The following is a 16,762-nucleotide window of genomic DNA, read 5'->3' as shown; positions in this document are numbered from 1 at the left end:
CCTCTGCCATTTTTCCATCCAATTGTCTTTCTTACCAATTTGTAGACACATTTGATAATACTGCTTGCCAAAGATTTTAGAAATATTTCCTCCAGTCTGACTTGGTTTATGGTATTTTTCTAAGTAGATCCTTAACACATTTTATAGAAAAATTAATCTGTTTTTATTTTTTGTGGCTTTAGTTTTAGAGAACCTCTTCTAGAAAGGCTTTTTCCTAATTATAAAAATGTTTACTTTTTTTCTTATAAGTGAAATTTTATGGTTTCTCTTTTAAATATAAATTTTGTATTTATCTGACATTACATATACAGTTGACCCTTGAACACCATGGGTTTTAAGTGCATGGGTCCACTTACACATGATTTTTCTTGATAAATACAGTACAGTTACTGTAAACGTATTTTTTCTTGCTTATGGCTTTCTTAACATTCTCTTTTCTCTAGCTTACTTTGTAAGAATACAGTATACAATACACACACACACACTCCCACACACACTTCCTACAAAATGTGTAAATGTGTTCTGGGGCACCTGAATGGCTCAGGTGATTAAGCATCTGACTTCAAATCAGATCATGATCTCAGAGTCCTGGGATCCAGCCCTGAGTTGAGCTCCCTGCTCAGCGTAGAGTCTGCTTGTCCCTCTGCCCTTCTCCCCACTTATGCACGCATGCGCGTGTATGCGTACTCGCATGCTCTCTCCCAACCAAATAAATTTTTTTTAAAAAAAGTGTGTAATTGACTGTTACCAGTAAGGTTTCTGGTCAATAGTAGGCTATTAGTAGTAGTTAAGTTGTTAAGTATTGGGGAGTCAAAGGTTTACATGGATTTTCGACTGCGCAGGGGTCAGCACCCCTCAATCCTCATGTTATTCAAGGCTCAGTTGTACTATCAATATTTACAAAATCTTACATGTATGCCAGCACACAGAATGAGTTCACAGACTCACATTTTCTGATCATAATAAAACTATGAAGTTGAAACAGGAAACAAAAAAATCCAAGTAATGGGAACATTTTCCTTTTTCCTTTTAATGAATTCTTGGGTTCATAATAATCACGCTGTTAAGCAACTTGCTTTTTGCATTTAATATACATCACGGCATTCTTTCCATATCATTATTTATAATCTACCGAACCAGAAAATAACAAATGCAAAAATTTGTATATCTTCAACTGCATGGTCATAAATGCAGAATAGATTTTTTTTTTTTTTCTAATTAAGTAGGTTCCAACGTGGGGCTTGAACTCATGATCCTGAGATCAAGAGCTGCATGCTCTACTTACTGAACCAGCCAGGTGCCCCCATATATGCAGAATATTTAAAAAATAGTAGAAATCTAAGTGGCAGATTATATCAAGCTTTAAACACTTATTAATTCTACAAAAGATAAAAATAAGTATCAAGTATTTATGTCAAATAAGTTAGTAATAGAACTTTAAAATCAGGGTAAGCTGGAGAAATTAAAGATAAAAATAATGAACTAAAATATATAAAGGATAATTAGATAAATAAATTTCAGAGCCGTTTCTGTGGATAAAAACAAAAAGATAACCTACTATCTAGTCAGATCAAAAAGCAGGCAAAAGGGAGGGATGGGGTGGCTGGGTGTAGACATTGGGGAGGGTATGTGCTATGGTGAATGCTGTGAATTGTGCAAGACTGTTGAATCACAGATCTGTACCTCTGAAACAAATAATGCAATATATGTTAAGGGAAAAAAAAAAGCAGGCAAAAATGCATAAAACTCATATGGAAGAAGGAAAATAGAGAAAATTAGCAATATAGTAAAACACTATTAAAAGCACAACACATCAAGACCAAATGCAATTAATTCTAGCAATGCAACAATGGCTTAGTATTACTAATGTGAATATCTTCACAGCTTCCCTGTACCCTTCTCCTTGATGTGCATGTCATGTAGGCATCACAGTAGATAGAGTGACCATACATCTTTAATTGGCTTCTGGGTTTGTGCCTGCTCTTCAACAATAACTATAGAGCTTCTGATTTAGATAATTAGAACATCATATCACCCATTTATAGACTTCCTTTACTTACTGAAGAATTTAGATCCTGACTTGGTCATCCTCCTAGTCTTCAGTGTCACCATCACTCTGGATGATTTAGAAATCCACATAGATTACCACATAAAAACAAGGCTCTCAGACTTTCTATCTCCAGAGACCTATACTCCATTTTAGCTCCTCACATCATGGTCCCACCCTAGACTTTTGATTGTCCATAACTGTTCCATTTCTACAGTCATAAATTCAAACATCCACTCTAATAATTTCTACTTTCTAACCTTCTAATTCTTAGTTAACTACTCTTACTGTGCCTCAAAGATCTCTAGGTTCCTAACAATTTCTTTCACTCTATCAACTGACACTATCAACTTCATTTCCTTTTTACAGTTAAAAAAAAAAATCCTTCATTTAGTAAATGCCATGATTTGTACCTCTCATTCTACTGAACTTCTGCAACACCTATGCCGCTAAACTCCAACCCTAAATAAGTTCAATTCTTCTCTATACCCACATGCGTACTGCTGAGGTCCGAAGGAGGAAGTTTTATTTTTTATTTATTTTTTTAAAAGATTTTGTTTATTTATTCATGAGAGACAGAGAGAGGCAGAGGCAGAGAGAGAAGCAGGCTCCCCTCGTAGCAGGGAGCCGGATGTGGGACACGATCCCAGGGCCCCAGGATCACGACCTGAGCGGAAGGCAGATGCTTAACAGACTAAGCCACCCAGGCGCTGCCCGATGGAGGAAGTTTTAAGGCCTATACATCAAATGTAACCTGGATGCTACCAAACAATCTGTTTCTGAAGCTGGAGCTCTCTTTTACCGGGGTTATTTCAAGTATCCCACACATTCCTGATCTTTTCATCTTATTTTCTCTGCTCAATTTTTCAATAGATGACTGAACCACCAAAAAAGAGAACTCTTTCAGGCACTATCTATTCAATTTATCTGAATCTGTACCTGGCCTCTTCTCTTTTGTCTTTTCCTCATTAGCGTCCTCAGAAATTATATCTCCTTTTCCCGTGTCACCAGACTCCTTGCCTCATCTCTGATTCCTTCTCCTGAATCTTACTCCCCAGCTACATTCAACTGTCTCCCTCTGGAAATCTGGGTGTGTACTTCAGTTTTCCCTACCCCTCTCCTTCCTGTGATGAACTTCTATTCCTCCTTCAAGCCCCAGATTTGGCCTCCAACCTAAATCCCCAAATCTGAGTTTGGTGCTTCTTTCATGTGTTCTCATAGAACTTAGGAGGACAAACTATGATTGCTAATTTGTTTGTAGTCTTCATCATACTTATAACTTCTGTGGGGCAAAAGTATCTGATTCATTTACATCTCCAATGCTTAGCAAAGTTCCTGGAATACTGAAGAGACAAACACTGGTTGACTTGGATTAAAAGCAAAAAATTATTTTCAAACAAAAATATATTAATGAGCCATAAAAACAAATGAAGTTTGATAAATGCTACAACATGGATAAACCCTGAAAATAGTGATAAGTGAAATAAGCCAGATACCAAAGGACAAAGGTATAGGATTCCACTTGCAGAAATAAGCAAATTTGTAGAGACAGTAGATTAGAAGTTCACAGGGGCAGAGAAAAGGGGGGAATAAGCATTATTATTTATTGGGTATTGTTTCTTTCTGGGATGATGAAAAAACTTTGGAAACAGTGGTGATGGCTGCATAACACTGTGAATGCCATTAATGCACCATACACTAATGAACTGAATGTAATGTAATACAGTGTAACGTAATGAACTGTACACTTAAAAATGGTTTAAATGGCAAGTTGTTCTCTTACATATATTTTACTACAATAAAAGAATACATTAGTAAACTTTACATTATAAGCAATACAATAAAAACTGAGAAGCCGTAAATTACATAAAAAACAGAGCTTCTTTAGTTATCTACCTATCAAATATCATGAACCAGGTTTATCACAACAATATCAGAGGGGAAAGAGTTTTAAGACTTTTGTTAAGCCCACCTCTTGTCAACACCTTAGAAATAAGAGAACTGATGAGAGAACATAAGTTTAAAAAGCATCTTTTTTTTTTCATTTGCTATACATTTACACCAAATTAAAGCATTTACAGGAAGTGGGGGGGCAGGGGTTGGGAGTATGAATATAAGGCAGAAATATTCTGTATCTATTCATATTTAACATTTTTAAGTATTCAAATTTCAATTACAATACAGACCTCCTTATATTAAAAAACAAGAGTGTATTTAATGCTTACAAGTGTATTAAAACAAAGTTAGTACAGGAAGAGAGAAAAGAGTGGGAAGGATAGAGACAAAAAGAGATTAAAACCAATTTATTACCTGGAGATACTTCCTCCTTCTGTCTCACAGTGTGGTCTTTTGTGAACTTCACTCTTTGATGAGCTCTGATGCATGTCTTACAGAGCCACTCAACACATTCTACACAAAACCCATTAGCTTCTGCATTGTCCTCACAGCTTGTACACACCTAATAAGAGAAACATGTCACAGCAAGTTTTAAGAAAAATGCAAAGGAGGTCAAACAACTAGTCATGTAAAATTGATATACCAATCATACTTGCCTCTATCAGTTACCTTAACAGTGTTTGTAAATTTAAACTGACATGTTTTAAATTATAAACATATGAAACGGAAATATGGCATTGTCCTTCATTCAATATATCAAATACTCCAGGCACTATGCTAAGTGCTAAGGATATAACAATGTGGAAAAGCAAACATGGTTCCTGCCCTTATGATACCGAGTCTCATAGATGGGAGTGTGCGTTCATATCCCCATTCCCCACTTATTAACTAGGTAGTTCTTGGGCAGGTTACTTAGAACGCTCATCTTTAAAGTGAGGTTAGTAACAGATTTTATTGAGTAGTGCTGAGATTAAATGAGAGGCACACAAACATTACTGAAAGAATCACACCAATATGTAATTACAAACTGAGAAGTGCCATAAAGGAAAAGTATGAGAAGCTATAAAAGCATATGATAGGGGAAACTGATCTCATTTTAGTGGGGTTGGAGTGTTGGAGAAAGCGAGAGATTACCCAGGCAAGGCTTTCTCTAAGGAGATCATATTAACACTAAGATATGAAAGTTGAGTCATCAATTACTGATGAAAAGACTTCTAGGCAGACAGAACAGCATGTACAAAAGCCTCTGGCAAGAAGAGTACAGCAGACTCAAAGAACTGACAGAAAGTATGACTGAAGTGCAGAGATCAAGGGAAGACTGGCAAGAGAAGAAGCTAGGGGCAAGGTAGGCAGAGGGGCCAGATCAAGCATGATCACATGGCAATTTTGGTCCTTGTCTGAAGAAGTCTTCTAAAAGCTTTTAAGTAAGTGACATGGCCAGACTTGCAATTTTAAAAATCACTGCCACTGTGATATAGAGAACAGATTATAAAAGGGGCAAGTGCTTTCTGCAGAGACAAGTAAGAGGCTTTTTCAGTGGTTTAGGTGGAAGTGGGAATGAATGAGGAAGACTGATGGCAAAACTGGTTCAGAGGATGCACTGGATATGAGAGATGAAGAAGGGACAGCTCCTTTGTTTCCAGCTTCTGTAACTGTGTAGAGGGTGGCACTATTCTCTGAGAAAAGATATTAAAGTTACATGTAAGCAGTCCTCATGTTATCTTTTGTGGCTGGGGAAAAAAAAAAATTCCCCTCAGTTAGTGCTTTACGTTAGCCAAATTCCAAATACCTGGATAACATTTTCATTAATTCAAATCTGCCTTTTCTCAGCTCTTATCATCTTTAACCTTTCTAACATTATTGACTCCTACTTCCTAGAAATCATTTGGATTCCTTGATACCTCCAGATCCTCTTATCTCCCTGATTGACCTCTGGATCCCACCCCCCCCTTCCTCCTCCAATTCTGTACATTTTTTGTTAGATCTGGGGACTGTCTCATCTACACTCCCTTAGCTTCAGCTATCCTGTCTTTAGGGATGTCACCCAAAATTTAATCTCCACACTATAAGAAAGAATGAGGGATCTATAGTATATGAAGTAAAACAAAAAAAGCAAAGCGGAAAAGCAAATCATGCTACTGCTCTTCTAAGAAAGATGGGGATGGGTGAAATAACATTTGCTAATATTTTAAAAATAACATAAAATTACTTAAAATTATATATAAAATATTTTAAATGGAAGAATAAAGGAAATTAAATGGTTACCTATAGGGTAGAGAAGAAATAAGGTACATGGGTAGATTAAACAGCCATAGTTTGAGTTCTCTCAATACACTGTGTTTTATAGATTTTACTTTATGAATGTTTTATATGTAGTCCTAAAAATTACAAAAATTAAATTCCTAAAAAACAAAAGCAAATGAAACAAATGCATCTGCCTATCAAGTGGGTGGCTTGACTGTTCAGAGAATTATTTATTTCAAGTAACTTTAAAATATTACAGTGTATGTTAACTAACAGGAATTTAAGTAAAAACTTGAAAAAAATTATGATTTGACTATCTCCAGTGCATACATGCAGTAATTGCTGTCTTCCTTGCTTTCTATTTTGACAGAAACAGCTCTACAATTTCTACTTTCAGGCCCAACTCTGTTCTTCCATACGCTTACTCTGAAAACCGTATTTATGCTTTATGAGCTGGTTCCACATTAGATTCTAACAACAGATGGTGCTGGAGGGAGACTGCAATGCCAGAGGAAGAAGGTACTTCATCATCTTAGCTGTCTTGCTATTTGCTTGCATTTTCTGTGAACATCATGCCAATCAATGCTACTTCACTCCAGCAGAGGCACTTCATTTCCAGAGCAGCACTGAGCTCTAGTTTGCAGTTTTTCCAATCCTCATGGAACCAGCTTTGGAGATATTGACACCACAGGCCTACTCCTGCTCCTGAGGTCTGCAATCCCAAGGCCAAACGCTCAGACACCAACATGGGACAAGCAGCACTGCCTCTTCAGATGTCTGAACTGACGTTCCACAAGACCCTTCCTCTAATTTTGACTAATTCCAACCTTTTCTCTTTGTTCTCTGAGCTGCTTCTTTATACTTGGTATCTCTATGATACTTTAAATATTTTTTACTTATCCTTTCAGTAAACAAGTTTGTATCTAGTTAACAACTTTTAATTTTAAGAATTAAGATGGCTCCTGATTGAACCAAAACCGATACAATATACCCTATAATGTAGATATATTTGGAGAAAATAAATAATTATGTCAATGTAATTGAGTACCAAGATTTCCAATGTCAGATAAGTGAGATAAACATAAAATCAAAAAAGTAAAACCTACAAATCTAAATTGGACTTATAAATATCAATATATACTTGTGGTATATTTGCTTTTTCCTTCCTAGGCAGTTGCTGCTTGTGTATTTTCAACAATTAGGCACCCATTACCTCACATGGAAGCACATTTTATCTTTGGAGAGCGCACTACTGAGCCAAATGAAATCTATTTCTCTTCTTAAAGTCTTCTAGTTACAGGAATCTTAGATGTTATATCCTCCCTCAGTAACTTCTCATGAGCGTCAAATCAGGCTGTCAGTTTGCTTAGGGGTGGAATACATTCACATTTAGTAATCACAGACTTTATTCCCTCTGCTGAATTTGAATTTTCAGCAGATCCACCACTCTCCTGATAATTGAGCAGTCTTCTCGGTGCTGTTCAAATGACAGTCAGGGCAGGGAAGGGAAATGGGGAACGTTCTGTGATCCTCAGCAGGGTCAAGGTAGAACCTCAAAGACTGGTTGCACTGGAGATGATCCTGGTCATCTTATGGGACAGCCCAGAAGGCAAGGCTACAACCCTAATTTCTCACATACTCTGTAGGACACCAGGTCAAACTATTAATCTGTTCTGTGGAAATATAACAGCAACAAAAACATGACAGTTGGACATTTGGTATCATATAGAACAAATATCTATACACTGAATTTTTATGCTAGCAGCTGGTGGTTTTGGCACTAGGGGGATGCAGTTTCAGGTTTTTTTGGTGTAGAGAATAGCCACTTGCTGTCTGAGCTCCTGGGGTCATTTCTCACATTTTTGCTACAGAAATTTGTTCACTTGGTAAATACACTTTGACCACCAATACTAAAGTTGGTTGCTTTTCTGTTAAAAATTTGCACCCATTACTTTTCTAAAATCTTAGACTTCTTAAAAACACTAGTTTCCTTACTAAGGTTGACAGTTTTCTATCACCTAATACTTACTTTGTATTCTGTTTATCCCTTTCCCTTAATAAAGATTTCAGAGACTCTACTGTAGTTCCTTAAAATTCCATGTGTTTGAGGTTGATGAGCTTCTTAATAAAAAAGATGCCTTAGAGAGGATCCTTGTCTGTGCCCCAAGAGACACTATGTGGCCTAAATTCAAGACCAAGCCAGATAGACTTGTTTTTTCTTTTTTATTCAAGTGTAATTAACATAGTGTTATATTAGTCTTAGGTGTACAATTTTATGATTCAAAAATTCTATATATCACGCAGTGTTCAACATGATAAGTGTAGTCACTTTCTTTTTTCAATAAAAAGTGTTTGCTAAATCATTCTCTTGCAAGGCCTAAACAAATGACCAACCCAATGGTGATTAGTATCCCCAGCACCCATACTGGTCTCCAGATACCATTTCTGACTAAAAGGAACCAAAGCCTCTAACAATATGTCAAAACAGAAAGCAGGGGAGACAGCACTGACTACTGTGATTTTATCAGCATGACTCAGGAATCAATGTGAGGCTCCTGTTGCCAAGATGGCACAAGTGGAGCATCATTAACAACTACTAGAACATATTTTATGTTAAAAACCCACGAATTCATAATGACATACAAACACACCACTCATTAGTCAACCTCTGAAGAATGCTAAGAAACTAAGCTACTCTCTAAAAATTAGCAACTAAAGGAAAAGAATCCAGTGTTTAACCTACCTTTCCTTTATAACCAAAGAATAAATGAAGGAAGCCTTCAGTTTCTCTTCCAGTTAAGAAATACAGGGGCATGACAGAATGAGAAGGTCATAGTTTTCCAAGGCCGTAATATAATACGGGATCATGGCAGCGATCATTAATGGCCACTGACATCAGGAAAAAGAAAGACAACCAAACTCCTGTGCCTCCTGACTGAAGTACACACAGACATATGGATGAAAGTATTCTCATACCCCCTCACCCAATGGAACCTGAAATTAAATCAGCCTCTACATTTTTACTGCCAGTATACACAAAATACAGGAGACAGAAAAGTATGTTAAATGACTTTATGAAGATGGTCAGCAAAAGGCAGAATAAGGCTTACTATACAGGACTAACACCCAGTTTATCTAACAAATATGTTAAAAAGGGCGGAAAAAGAAAGCCACTGAAGTGAAGGGGTAATTTGAGATTAATTAAAAGATAGGGTTGAGACAAACCAACCAAATGCACTGTGTAGGCCTTACTGGATCCTTACAGAAACAAACCACTGTTTTAAAAAAAGAACCACAACAATTAGCGACATTATCACTGAATGTTTGATGATATTAAGGAATTACTGTAAATTTCTTTTTTATGTTAAATTAATATGGTGGTTACATTTATAAAAAAATTATTTTTCCATAGAAATACTGAAAGGTTTATGGATTAGATGATATAATGCCTGGGAATAACTTCAACATAATATAGTGTGTGTATGTGGGGGAGTGTCAGGTTAAACATAAAATGAGTTCGTGACTACTAAGCTAGGTAATGTGTACATGGGAGTCTGTTATGTGAAACTGTCCCTTCTCTTGGTAATGCTTAAAATTATCTGTAACAAAAAGTTTTTAAAACTTTATCTTCGGCTATAAACTATCCTCAGAGCTCCAGTTTGATCACAGATGACATTACCTTAGTCTTATAGGCAAATTCAATCACATTCAAAACCAATTCTCTATCTTCTTCCCCGCCCTCTTTCTCTCTGTGAAAAGTACCTACCATCCTGGTAGTGGGGTCCCTTTCACCTCCACATCCAGTCAGGTATATCAAGTCCTATGTGGACTGTAACTTCTCCCCTTCCCTTCCTTATTGGTATTAGGCTAGTTCAGCTCTCATTACCTCTTGCCTAGTGCTTCCTTCATCCCACATTATCACCTCTCCTGTCTTCATTCCCAAAATATCCCTTCAAGCACCCTACTCCTGAACCAGGTTTAACAACCTCCCTAGCCTCACTTACCTAAAATGAAGATGTCAATTTGGACTATCTTTAGTTTAATTGATTATAACTTCTTCCGATTATTTTGTGACAAAACAGAGTAGATAAACTTAGTAAAACTAATTGATTATACAGAGGCATAAAGCAGCCTCTTAAATTTGTCCTTTAGATTAGAATCCCTTCAATACTCATCTCTTATCACCATCAATTCGTATAGGATCATAACTCCACCCTGTTGATTTTTTATGCTGCTTTGCTTTTGAGCTTTCTGGATTGAGCATTCACATGCACTACTTAGAGTTCATCTGATGAAGCATAACTGGTGAGTGATATGACTAACAAAGTATATCTAGTATAAATATAATCACATATGAAGCAAAGTGACATGACACTCTAGTAGACAAAAAAAAAAAAATCATTGGTATTCACAGGGGAACTTTCAGAGGTGTTAAGTACTTGACACTGTCCTCACATAAATAACTGCATTTTCATGCTTTAAAGCTGGTTTCACAACAATTAGAAAGTTTATTCCCTGCACCAAGCCCTGTTTTGGCCTTTGATGAACTGTGGATACTTTTGAAACAAAAGGGATATTTAAAAAAATTTTGAGAGAGTGAGAGTTCAAGTGTGCACAATGGAAGGGGGAAAGGGCAGATGGAGAGGGAGAGAGAGAATTCCAAGCAGGCTCCATGCCCATATGGGGCTCAGTCACACAACCCTGAGATCATGACCTGAGCTGAAATAAAGAGATGGCTGCCTAGCCAACTGAGCTACCCATGCACCCCCAAAAGGGATATTTTAGTTAGTAATGGCTATATTCATTTTAAATGAACCCTAAATTCCCACAGTTCCCCCAAGAAACAAAAAACTGAAAATGAAAAGTACAGAAACTTAGATATGTGATTCCTGAAGTGTCCTAAACATTACTTTTTTGATTTTTACATTTTAGATTAATAATCATTTTTTCCATTGTCAGATTCTGTTCCTTCACAGATCTTATGTTCCAAATTTAAGGAAACGCCTAGAGAAATCATCAATGAATCATGATTCAAAAGTAGATTAATACACTACACTTCAGTACAGAATTAATCATAGCTCACCTCCACCAGAGTACTACAATTCACCCACCAGCGACCAGACATTTAGATTGAAAGGGCCAATAGAAATGTTCTACATGTGGGTTATGGAAATGGGGAAAAAAGAAAAACACCACTGGGTCTCTAAATCCAACACCCTGGACAATGTTACTAAATGAGGCTTTCAAAGAAATACCATGCAGAGAAGAAGACGTTCTTAAAATGCAGAAACCATACTGATCAAAGACATGGAATCTGTCATATCATTATAGAGTTCATCATTAAAACAGAAAAAAATGAAAAAGGTGGGACTTGAAATAAAAAAATCTAATTGTCAATACACAGTAAAGTTACAAAAAAATGAAATACTGTCAAATATAGAATAATGGTTTTCTCTGAAGGGATAGGGAAGGTGGGGGTACAATCAAGGCTTCTGAATTGGCACTGTTTTATTCAATAAGATGAATTATTTATTATTCTTTATTACCTTTTAAAATATTACATAATTTGATAGACATAATGGTCAATGTCAGACACCTTTTTAGAGTCCTTCAACAATTCAGGCTGCCTCATTAAGAGGAGGCAAAACATTTAAGAATTAATTAGTACACTTACCTGATTAGACTTTTCTACTGTACTGCTGGGAACCTCAGTAGTGTCCTTCACAAAAAAATTATCTATGATGTGTCTCTCTGCACATTCTTGGCTGCAAACTGGACATCGAATGACTCCAACTGGGGAAAACAAAATTGTGTTCTAAGTTTTTTTGGTTTGCACAGCATAATGATTTGATTGTATATAACTGCAAAATGATCACCGCAATAAGTTCAGTTAACATCTGTCACCATGCATAGTTACAAAAGTTTTCTTCTTGTGATAAGAATTTTCAAGATCCACTCTTCTAGCTACTTTCAAATATGTAATATGGCATTAACTACAGTCACCAGGCTGTACATTACAACCCAATGACTTACTTATTCATTTTATAACTAGAAATTTGTACCTTTTGACCCTCTTCATTCTTTCACCCACCCATGACCCTTTACACCTCAGGCAACCACCAACTGAGCTCTCATTCTAAGTTTTAATGTAAATATACTAAACACAAACGAGCACATCTCATTCAAACTGTAACTGGGTTCTTTTACAACGCCCACTCTCTTCAAAGTCATATCTGCTGTTACTTAACACAAAGCAATTGTTATGTACACATATAGATATATCCCACACCTAGTTTATTTAATAATGAATAAAAGTTTATTTTAAATGAGATGCTCCTCCAATAACCCCATAGGCTGCTCTTTTTATTGTTTAGCAACTTCCCCGGCAGTGGTTTTCAAAATCTCATGTGGAGATTTTTTAAAAAATAGAGACTTCAGGTTTTCTCTGGACGTACAGACCAGGATTTCTGAAAGGGGAGTACAAACATACTTGTTTTGCTTAAAATCTCCATGGGAGATTAAGAAACACTATTGTGCTTCCTTTAACAAGTGCAAATATGTTCTTTTGGGGGGGGGAGAATAATCTTTCATAGTGCTTGGTAAAACAGTAAGTAGTAACTATGAATGAATTAAAATCTAAATTTTTGATTAAAATTTTAAAAATCTAATATTCACTTGATGCTATAATTTGTACCAAGGAGACTGATACGGTTCCCAAGTACATTTTTTTGTAAAATGAAATGCATAAGAATGAATATAAAGTAATCCAGAGGTCAATTTCATTTATATATATTAGCAATAAACAAATTTTTTAAATTAAAGAACCCATTTTACAGTAGCAACAAAAATATACTGAGTACTCAAAAGTAATTGTTTTAAATATATAAGGCCATTCTGGAGAAAAATGTTAAGCTATATTTAGAAATATTAAAATATATCTAAGTAAAGAAAAACCATGTTCATGATGGTAAAGATACCAATTCTCCCCAAACATATTTATAGATTCAATGCAATTTTAATAATCCCAACAGGAATTTCAATAGAATTTTGACAAGCTGGGGGGATATGCCTACCAAGTAAAGGACTTATTCTAAAGCTATGGTAATTAAAATGGTGTGAAATTTATGTAAGGATTAAAAAAAAAAGTGGAACAGAATGCACATACCAGAAACAGGCTCACATATAAGTACATTTTATACATGGTAGATGTGGCACTAGAGATCAATGGGAAAAGGGATGAACTTTTCATGGTGCTACAGTTCTCCAAAGTGGGAGGGGGATGAATTAGATCACTACTCAATTAAAAACGAGAGTTCTTTTAAAAGATTAAGAACCTTAAAACTTTCACAAAGAAATATAAGAGAACATCTGTGTAAACTTAGAGTAGGAATAAATTTCTAAAGCAAGAAACAAAAAGCAAGAGATTAGGGGAAAGATTAATGAATTTGATTTCATTTACATTCAGAACTATAGCTAGCCAAAAGATTACCATGAAGAAAGTGACAAGACAAGGTTCAAACTGGGAATGATATACCTAGTATGTGCTACTAACAAAGAATTAATAATAAAAATCTGCAAATTATGTGACAATGCATTTCACAAAAGAGTAAGATTGAGTAAACATATTTTTCCTTATTCCTCTATATAAATACAGCTAAAAACTCTAGGTGTTCTATATGAAACAATCATAAGAAGACTGAAAGGTAGAGAGAAGGCAGCAGACTAGCTAGAGTCCTCAGGACCCAAGGAACGATACAGTGGTGAGTTCACTGGATTTTCTTTTAGCCTCATATATTCCAAAGTCGGCAGTCATGAAGTCACCATCCTATGAATATCAACAGGTGTAAACAAATAAACAAAAAAATCCCACAGAAACCTGCTCTCTTTATCCTAAGGACCAGGAAATGGGCAGCCTACCAAGACAAAACTTTTAGACAATAACTGCTCTACTCCAGGAAAACAGCACAGATAAAACTGTGCTCCTTTTCCCACCAGCAAAGGCCCAGTGGGAAGTCTAGACTTCCACCCTGGCCAAGCAGAAACCAAGTACTCCAACCACACACTGCTGTGTCTGTCAGAGAAGACTGGTGGGGAGCTGGGGCATTTATCCTTCCTGGGCACTAATGAGGCCCCCTGCAGTATTAGCAGGGACCACGGGAAAAGGATGAATCTTGCCCCTCCATGACAGTAATGAGGTACTCCTCTACCTCTATGCTGGGGAGGCGTTAAAAAGGATTATTGGACACTCAGAACTTTTACTACTGCCTACCAGTAACCTCCTCTGTCCTCACTCCTTAAATGGGTCAATGAAGAACAATGGGAAGCAGTAAACAGACACCCACGCCCCTATTACCCAGGGAGGTATCAAGAGGTATCAAGAGACTTCCACACCATCCACCAGTAGTAAGGAGGAGGCCCTCCCCTTCCAGATGTTAAGGGAGGCAGCGTAAGGAACATGGTCTTCAATTTCAACCTCACAGGAGACAGAAAATAAGAAATATAAGAGCAGAGACAATGGAATTGAAAACTGAAAAGTCAAACAAACAAAAAGCTGGTTATTTGAAAAGGCCAATAAAATTAACAAAGCTTCAACAAGACTGAAGATGGTAAAGGAGAAGACACAATTTACCAAACAAAGAATGAAAAAGGGAAGAGCACTACAGATGATGTGGACATCAAAAGGATAGTAGAGGAATACTAACACTAGTCACAGAAATTTAACAAGTGAAACAAATTACTCAAAAAGTGCAAACTACTAGGACTTATCCAGTATGAAATAATTTGAATAGCCCTATAGCTATTTGGAAATTGGCTCCAAACAAACTGAAATACTTAGGTGTAAACCTAGCAAAACATGTATTGGACTTTTATGCTGAAAACTACAAAATGCTGATGAGAGCAATCAAAAATCATCTAAATAAATGAAGAGACACAGAGTGTTCATGGATAGGGATAATCACTGTAGTAAAGATGTCAATTCTCCTTAACATGAGCTGTGGGTTTAACACAATTCCTAATATCCCAGCAACATTTTTTTGTAGATATAGACAAGATTTCAAAATTTATATAGAAAGGCAAATGTACAATAGTAGCTAAATCAGTACTGAAAAGAAAGAGGAACTGTTCTATCTAATATCAAGATACTATATAGCTACTATAACGAAAAATATCTGCTACTGATCAAGGGACAGACAAAGATGAATTGTGAAGATGAAAAAAACAAAACAAAACACCACTACACACTGGGAGAAAATATTGCAGAGCACAGATCTGACAAAGGATTCATATCTACAATATATAAAGAACTCTCAAAACTCAACAATGAAATAACAAACATCCCAATTAGAAAATGGGCAAAACACATGAAGAGACATTTCACCAATGAGGATATACACATGGCAAATAAGCACGCAATAAGAAGTTCCACATCACTAGCCATCAGGTAAATGCAAATTAAGATCAAGATGAGATACGAGTACAAAGCTATCGTCACTATGTTTTATTTTGGATCTCTCATACATTCTCAGTGGGAATATAAAATAGTTTGGCAGTTTCTTAAAAATTAAACATAACATTTATCATATGAATTAACAATCTCACTCCTGGGCATTCCAATGGAATAAACTTAAATCCACAAAAAATCTGAACACTGCCTTAATTCAGTGTTATTCAAAATAGCCTCAAACTTGAGAAGACCCAAATCTCCTTAAAGAAGTTAAAGATTAACCAAACTGTGGTATATCCATACCATGGAATGCTAGTCAGCAATAAAAGGGAAATAACTATTAATACATGCAACAAATTGAATGGATCTTAAGAGTATCATTCTGAGTGAAAAAAGCTAATTTCAAAAGGTCACTTATGAATGATTCCATTTACATAATATTCTCAAAATAACAGGATTATAAAGATTAGTGCTTTGCCTGAAGTTAAGGATGATGGAGTATGTGGAAAGGAAAGGGTAGATATGACTACAAAGAGAGCTTTGGTAGTGATGGAATAAAACAAGAACACAACTATCTTGATTGTGATGATGGATATATGAATCTACACATGTGATAAAGTGGCAAAGAACTATAGGCACTATTTTACCAATGTTAATTTTCTTGTTTTGATTTGTACTAGTTACAGAAGATGTAATCATTGGGAAAAACTGTGTACCTTAGATCTCTCTGTAAATTCCCATCAATCTATTATCAAAATATAAAGTAAAAAACAAAACAAGAACACCCTAAAATGAACTAACATTTATTTAGCGTTCTCCTTATATGCACTGCATTATCCTCATAAAGAAGAGGAAACAGATCAGAAACTCTGGTTAACCTGATCAAGGTCACACAGCACTGGAATTATGATTTGAACCCTTGGCTGATGGACCCAAGTGCAGGCTCTGTACTACTATACTTTACAAAAATGTTTAGAAAACCATGGGTTAATAGGTCATGTCATTTTGATAGATAAGATATTAGTCCACGAATCAAGAATCCCATTTGTGGCTCTCTTTTCCTTCCTGGCTGCTTTAAGCTCAGCTGCCATCATGAATGACAAAATAACCACATGGACTGGGAAGTTCAT

The 16,762-nt window shown here is 36.0% G+C and overlaps 1 protein-coding gene across 2 annotated transcripts in view; it reads right to left on the bottom strand.

Moving 5' to 3' along the window:
- The window catches only part of TRIM24 (tripartite motif containing 24), a 118,465-nt gene that overhangs the window by 54,564 nt on the left and 47,139 nt on the right, over positions 1 to 16,762 (bottom strand). For both annotated transcript variants that reach the window (XM_021693038.1, XM_044920256.1), the window contains exons 2-3: positions 11,862 to 11,980; positions 4,358 to 4,505 (exon numbers count right to left, since the gene is read on the bottom strand). In XM_021693038.1, the coding sequence (XP_021548713.1) occupies positions 4,358 to 4,505; positions 11,862 to 11,980 (267 nt within the window). The remainder of the gene's footprint in view (positions 1 to 4,357; positions 4,506 to 11,861; positions 11,981 to 16,762) is intronic.

This window comes from Neomonachus schauinslandi, chromosome 12 (genome assembly GCF_002201575.2).
Source record: "Neomonachus schauinslandi chromosome 12, ASM220157v2, whole genome shotgun sequence".
NCBI classification, from domain to species: domain Eukaryota; kingdom Metazoa; phylum Chordata; class Mammalia; order Carnivora; family Phocidae; genus Neomonachus; species Neomonachus schauinslandi.
The sequence above is the reverse complement of the archived record's forward strand: the minus strand, read 5'-3'. Positions and strand labels throughout refer to the sequence as shown.